General features: G+C 39.9%; 1 protein-coding gene across 1 annotated transcript; it reads left to right on the top strand.

The window, feature by feature from the left end:
- The first annotated feature begins 5,517 nt into the window (after nt 1-5,517).
- KCNS3 (potassium voltage-gated channel, delayed-rectifier, subfamily S, member 3) lies at nt 5,518-6,982 on the top strand. Its single transcript, XM_008945919.1, is given in 2 exon segments — nt 5,518-5,837; nt 5,839-6,982. Coding segments are annotated over 2 exon segments (1,464 nt in total).
- Nucleotides 6,983-7,983: the final 1,001 nt, after the last annotated feature.

The following is a 7,983-nucleotide window of genomic DNA, read 5'->3' as shown; positions in this document are numbered from 1 at the left end:
AAGCACAACATAGTCTATCCAACTGTGAATCAGTTCAACTTTCTTTCCATTGCGCCTGGATAATCATAGACAGATTAATGCAAACAAAAGGTGAAACTGGCCCAATTTGAAATTACCAGTAGCTGAGGGTCTACAGTGCTCAAATGTACAGCACATCAAAAGATATGCACTGGAGCTTGTGATGTAGGATCTCACGGAGTGTAGAAACTTTGTGTAGAGAATATGTGAAATATAACTGAGACAGAGAAACTTTGCTGACAAATAAATTTGTGGTATAGAGGCCCACATTACCACTAAAAATCTTTCAGGGGCTTGTTCCAGGAGAGGCTGGAAACCACAGCACTGTGTGTATGCGTGTTTTATGTCTGTGGCAGAGCTTTCTCAAAGGGTGCATGTACCCAGACCCCGTCTCTGTGACTCTCCTTTTTTGAGCTGTAGGGATTTCACAGTGCGCTAAAAGACCAGAAATTTGCAATCCTTTTTCCAAACCAGACAATGGGCCTGTGGCCTCACCAACAATGTGTGACTGCAGAAGTGCTGGCTAGAGCCCATCTCCAAATTGGATTGGGAAGAGTTGGATCCTGTCATTTTGGGTTTTATTCTACTGTTTGTATCCTTTTCACACAGCTTTCCTTATAACTGGCTTTTATTTAGCCCTCAAGCTTAACATTTGGAGCTTCTATTTGTTCAGTTTTTTTTCATCGTCTTGGAAAATGATGTTGATTATTCCAGTAAGCATCTTTCTTTTGTGTTTTGTTTCATTTTCTATTCTATATGAGTTCCTATTCAGTAGCTCATTGAAACAACTGAAGCGATTAAAGCAACTAACATCTGGTATGTGTTTGCTTGGTCTCTTATGCTTTCTCCAGGGCAAGAAGTGTGTGCTTTGGAATGGTTAGCAGTTTATTATGTTATATATGAATACTTGTTGTTTACAGAAGATCAAAGAGGTGAATGTTGCACTTCCAGTTGAGAGTTGCAAAGTTTGTGGCAGTTCTATGTTCTTAGGATGTTCACGACACAGGCTTTAACACTCCAGGAAAACACTGTTTCCAGCTGGGCAGAGTTTTACCCTTGAGTAAAAAGCTGGCTGAGAGAAATGTTCCCTTGAGTAGAGAGCATGTTGTGCTGAGACAGAGGCTGTCATCTGTGGTCCTTGCCCTGTGGCTGGAGTCACTTGTTTAAATGCCACAAATTGTTCTGATGATGCCTGGCACAAAAGTGTCCTGGTCCATGGCACAGGGATCAAGTCTCTGCAAGTCAAACAAGACATTCTTCAGGTCATGAGGCTCCTCTTAACATAGTTATCATGAAACTTTCCTGTACGTTCTTACCTTAATCTAAAAATCACTTTATAATAGTATTATAGCAGGTTCTGGATCATGGCCTTCCTAAGCAAGATCCATTTTCTCTCTGTAATTTGCACAAATTATGACTGCAGTGCCCTCAAAACAAAGCAGTAAATTGTTGCTCACTGAATTTATTATACTGAGCAATTACATGGAAGCACCATTATGAAAATCATCTACATTATCGATATGGGCTTGTATTGCTATCTCAACAGTAAATCAGTTTAGTGTACTAAAGGATTTGCTGAGCACCAAGTTCTTGCTTTAGTTATTGCTGAGTAAAACTTGCTTTGTTTTTGTTGTGGTCAGAAATGCCCACAGGTAATCTCAGATCTTGCCTGGTTCTTGTAGTGCTAGCTTTCATTGCTAGTGCTCTCATCTTACTGACCTACTGAACATGAATACAGATTTTACTCACTGAAATTAATCAATGAGTTAAGTATTTCTGGTTTTGAATATGCTCTGACCTCCATTCACCCCAGTCCATGAGTTTTATTTATTTTTAAATTTATAGTGTTGTAAAACACGTCTTGGCTCTAGATCTTGAGTGGTGTGGTGCTCTTTATCAGCTCAGTCCTGCTGCCCTTCATCTATGAGTAGAGATCAGTGCTTTTATTTTATGTCTTAATCATTCCTGAAAGCTGAGCCTTGGGAAATGCCTGGATTAACTGTGTCTTACAATCTTTCTGTTAGCTAGTAAATATCTGTCTTCAAACTACATTTTAAGGTGTAAAATCACTTCAATGTATGCAGTTTATCATGCCATAAAACCTGACTATGCACAATCTTTCTTAGTTAGAAAGCAGTACATGTCATATAGGGCTTTTTCCAACCCCCTAGGAACAAGAACTTTATCTTGATTATATGGTAGGTTATGCACACAGTAAAATTAATGTTTAAAACTAATTTGGATTTAAGATAAGTTGTTTAAAGGGAGTTGCAGTGTGGTCAGAAAAAGAATTGTTTTCCTCTATTTTTCAAAATAGCAATTTTCTCTCATAATATGGATAAAGCTCAATCTGGATAGAGATCTGGTTTTGCAGAATTAATTAACAGAGCAGATATATAGTTTCAGCATCTTCTGGGGCTGGTTGTTCATGTGTTAAACGTGTCAGTAGTTGTTGTACACAGGGAGATTACCATGAGATTTTCTGTACCTTTGGTTGGAATGAGTCCTGTGAAGAACGAGGATACTTGAGATTTATAGCATCAGACCCTGTGTTCGTACTTGGATGAAAGACTATTAAAAAACAAAACCAAGAAAAATAGCAAGAGACAACAGCCAAAAAAAAAAAAACAAAAACAAGAAAAATAGCAAGAGACAACAGCACTGAGGACATCTGTAGTGAAGTTTGTGACAAACCTAAAGAAACCCTTGCTTGTGGTGAAGTTAAAGGTGAGATGAATGAGAGGGCCATGGCTTAGAAAGACCTTTGTAACCTCTGTCTAAACAGTGGATTAAAATCTGTTCTGCCTTAACTCATGCCCTGCACCCCTGCCACTGTGAGCTCCCAGTGATGCATTTCTTTGTTCTCATCACATCTTGAAGGCACTGGCGTGGCAAAGGCAACAGAAGTCCCGTGCTTCATGGGGGTTGCGGGCAGTTGGTGCTCTTCTAAGCAGTAGGTGTTCTTCATCACAGAGAAAATGAATCACTGCATTATGCAGATATGACGAAACAGTCTCAGCTGGAGGGATTCATCTTCTGGCTTATAAACTCTCTCCATCTCTCTGGGCAGTTTGGAGCTTTTTGTCCCAGCATGGATCATTTCCTCCTCCTCTCCTTAGCATTGAATCAGAAGTTATTCAGTTTTTAAAACTTTTCCCATTTCCCGTTTTGCTATAATCAACACGTGACAAGGACAACGTTGCACATGAGGGTTGACCCTACTGTGAAGCAGGATGGGGTTGTCTCTCTCCAGGTATTGCTGCAGCAAAAGGATGTTGGGTGCTCTGCAGCAGAGTGGGCCCCTCCAAGGCAAGTAGCCTCACTGGATTCTCCCATTTGGGAAGGTAGATTTGCAATCAACAGCTGGAAAATGGCTCATATTCCTCAAAGCAACCTATTCAGTCAGCTTGTTTCAAAACTGACACAGAAGTCAGTTCTGGATTGGTTAGAGGTACCTAAGAAGTTGAATAGTGAATTAATCTGGGTGACTGATGGAGCTGTAGCTAGCAGTGGTGGAGATGCGGACTTATCTCTGTTCAGTATATTCACAGTTGATTCATATCAAGAGGTCAGTTCAGCTCAGTTGAGTCTTCTCTTCCCCACAAGACCCCATCGTCCTAGTCTTTTATTTGAAGCTGTAGAAAGAAAACACTTGGTATCTTTACAAATTCAGGGAGCAGGGCTATAATGTCTCAGAAGAACTAGTCCCTTAATACAAGTACATGAGGCCGAATGAAAGCTGAATTGTTTGAGCTGACAGTGAATAAAGACTGTGGGTGGTTTGTTTTTTTTTTCTTTTTCTTTCACCTCCTACTTGTTCTGGTAGTGTAAGGCAAGGCTTACCCTTGAGGCCTGGTATCCCAGCCATCCACTCTGACACTTATTGAAGCCTACAGTGACTCCTGTTTGGGGAAAATGCCCAGGTTTCTCTCACATAAAGCAGTGTTGGTGCTCCTTTCTCATGCCAGCATACATCAGGGATGCCACCATGGTGCACACACTACAAACAGGGAAATAGATATAACCTTAATGACCTCCATTAACTGAGTCAGGAGACCCTGAGGAGCAGCAAAACACATTCAAACTCTAACATGTTTCAACTTTGAATCAGCATTGGTGTTATGGCAGGAGGCATTGAAAGATGAAGAGGTGTAGAAATTACTGTCTATTCCTTGATTCCCCCAAGCCATTAAAAGCATCAAAGCAATTTCTTTGCATGATATGAGTCCATCTGTTAGGACTGGAGAATTACAATCTTCTCTTATGACATTTAAAATTCATGGACTTCACTATTAAACCGAAATAAATTAGCTCAGTATTCATCAATTAATGTTTAAGTATAACACATCAAAAAAAAAATTGCTCTTGTCATGATCAGAAGTTATGTATAATCTCATGATGAGTGTAAAAACTGCCAATTTTGGCTTGGAGACAGCTGTTCATCAGAAGAAAAGCAAGAGTTAATTTCTTCTGAAAAAGTTAACTTATTTACTCATAACTATCTGCCTTTTTGAATTGAGTTTCAGCTGAATTTTTTAACTTGTAGTCAAATATGGAAACACTGAAATGTTGTTCTGTCTATCTGCAGGTATCCACAGTTACTTACTGAGGCAAAATTTCTGTGGAAGTTCCATCTCTGGAAGCTCCTGTTTCCAGAAATGGCATTTCAACACCAACTTCTCAGCATTACCATAGTGGTTGTGGCCATGCTGTGGCAGAATAGGAATCGCTTCTGGAACTGACCAAGATCATAAGAGGGTTGTGACCCTCCAGGTGAGTAGGAAGGCAGGTAGAAAAATACCTCAAGGGCGTGCAGATACTCAGATATGTACTAGACAAAACTCTGAAGTCAGGAATTAGAAAGCTTCAAACGGACATTTGATACATTCTCAAGAATACAGACTGCTCTTCTGTGGATTACTTTAGAAAGAAATTAATTGATATGACAACAGAAGTAATTGCTATCCACATTAAAGCAGATAATGTTGAAAGTAGTGGATTATAAATTGCAACATCATATAAATCGATGCAACTCTACTGAAACCATAATTGAGAGACACCAGCTCTTAAGCTTTGTCCTAAATGTTTTGATGGATTGACAAGTTTTCTGTCTTTAAACTAAAGATTTTTTTACATCATTGAAGAATGACTATTAATTTCAAAGTGGTAGTAGAACAGATATTGATTTACTGATGAATTAAGCATTCTTCCTCCACATTAGAGAAAATTAAGGAGAGTTAAACCAGAGCCTATTTCTTCAAATTTTCTAAAGCTGTATTAAACTATCACACTGATTTAAACCTACTCCTGTGAAATGCTGAGCAATGGTATTTGTAATTTTGTTTCATTTTTTGTTATAGGATTTCACGGTAAATGGAGGTACAAAAAAGAATGTATTACAAGAGCAAAAGTGAATTAAATGTTCTAACAATATCTCATATTCTTTTCAGGTTCAATGTAATCTCGTTGGGCACCAGCTGTAGAACTCATCTGTTCAAAATGGTTTATGGCGAATTTTTCCGCAGACCTGGCAAAGATGCAGAACTTATCAATTTGAATGTGGGTGGCTTTAAGCAATCGGTGGACCAAAGCACCTTGCTCCGATTTCCCCATACCAGGCTTGGGAAACTTCTCAAATGCCATTCAGAAGAGGCTATTCTAGAACTGTGTGATGATTATAGTGTTGCAGACAAGGAATATTACTTTGACAGGAATCCTTCCTTGTTCCGATATGTTCTGAATTTTTACTATACAGGCAAACTTCATGTCATGGAAGAACTTTGTGTCTTTTCCTTCTGCCAGGAAATAGAGTACTGGGGGTTCCTGCTGCAGCAATCGGTACCAAGAAAGGAAAGAAGAAGGTCCTGAGAAAGACTGGGACCAGAAGAGCAATGACGGAAGCATAGACTCCTCTAACGAAGAGTCATCCATATTTGATAAAGAGCTGGAAAAGTTTGACAATCTGTGTTTTGGTGAAATAAGGAAGAAGATCTGGGTCAGAATGGAAAATCCTGCATACTGCTTGTCTGCCAAGCTAATTGCTGTGTCGTCCCTGAGCGTTGTCCTGGCATCCATTGTGGCCATGTGTATTCACAGCATGCCAGAGTTTCAAAGGCTGGACGCCAACGATAGGGAGATTGAAGACCCTGTGCTGGAAGCTGTGGAGATCACATGCATCATCTGGTTCACTGCTGAGCTCGTGATCAGGCTGATCACCGCTCCAAGTCAGAAGAAGTTCTGGAAGAAACCATTGAATATCATTGATTTTGTTTCTATTATCCCGTTTTATGCCACTTTAGCTGTGGACACAAAGGAAGAAGAAAGTGAAGATATTGAAAACATGGGTAAAGTGGTTCAGATCCTGCGGCTAATGAGGATATTTCGCATCCTGAAACTGGCCAGGCACTCTGTAGGACTGCGGTCTTTAGGTGCCACCTTGAGACACAGCTATCAGGAAGTTGGACTTCTGCTTTTGTTTTTGTCTGTTGGGATTTCTATTTTTTCAGTGCTTGTCTACTCAGTGGAGAAAGATGATGACTCATCAGAACTGCACAGCATCCCCATTTGCTGGTGGTGGGCAACCATCAGCATGACCACTGTTGGTTATGGGGACACTTACCCGGTCACTCTTGCTGGAAAGCTGCTCGGCACCCTATGCATTATCTGTGGGATACTGGTGGTATCACTTCCAATCACCATTATTTTCAATAAGTTTTCTAAGTACTATCAAAAACAGAAAGACATTGATCCAGACCAATGCAACAATGATCGCAAAGAGAAGTGTAACGAACTACCTTATTTTAACATTAGGGATATTTATGCAAAAAAGATGCACTCCTTCATTTCTAGCCTTTCTTCAGTAGGAATTGTAGTCAGTGACCAAGATTCAACAGATGCCTCCAGCATCCAAGATATAGAGGATGTTTATAACGCAACATCTTTTGAGAATGGTACAGGAAAATGAGCTGAATCACATTCTCCTCCCTTTATTTCTCTTCTGATTCTTGGTAAATGTGGACTTACACACTTCAGTGAATTTATTAAGAGCAGTTAATTCTCAGGGTACTTAACTCTCAGCCATATTTGGACATTCTTTGCTCTGAGGATGCCATAAAAGCTTCATTGTTTATATGAGGCTTTAAAATATGCCTCATACGGTGATTTAGTTTTTACACAACTGATGTTATGCATTTTTTGGGAGAAAAAGTCAACAACTTCAAATGTGAAATCCGTGTTCAGTTTTGTGGGCTTTTCTTTTTCTTTCATTGGTTGCTTTTTTTCCCCTGCAGCAATCTGATAGTTTATACAGAATGTGCTTTTATAATTTGCTACTCTTCAGGTAGACATATATTACAAATATGTAAGAACTATCGCACAGTCGGTGCAGTTTTTATCTGCAAATACATCAGGTAAAAGAAGGAATTATGTACATGTAAAAATGTGCTCACTAACACATTTATGTAATTTTGGAGTTGGCAACCCTTTTGGTTTGTTGGGACAGAAAATATATTGGTACATATTGTTTTTACTCCATGGAAGCATAATATTTATGAATTTCATTCCAAAAGCACAATGCATTTTTAGTTTGTTAAAATAAATTAATCCCATTGTGCCTATACTTTTCCCAGTGTCCAGCATGGCCAAGCTCTATCAGGTACTAAAGGGTCTAAATCACAAGTCCCAGGATAAGAGTCTGGTATAGGCAGGACAGGAGCGTATTGTACTCTTTAGCCACCTCTTCTACCATTGTGAACCTGAGCAATTCTGGTGCCCGGAGAGGATCCTGCAGTGACTAAGACCACCTCGGTGGCTTCCCCAGAGGCTTTGTCTTGTGGGCTCTGAAGGAAATGGCTGTGGTGGTCATTGGAAGGTATTGCTCCCTGCAGTCAGCATGGCTCTTTTGGTGGAGGTTACTGCCTCCGTGGTAGGAGGAAGGGTCTTGGCTGCAGCATTTTGGCTGCACTG

This window comes from Merops nubicus, unplaced genomic scaffold, assembly GCF_000691845.1.
Source record: "Merops nubicus isolate BGI_N331 unplaced genomic scaffold, ASM69184v1 scaffold8328, whole genome shotgun sequence".
NCBI lineage: Eukaryota > Metazoa > Chordata > Aves > Coraciiformes > Meropidae > Merops > Merops nubicus.
This window is presented reverse-complemented; position numbering and strand designations above follow the sequence as displayed.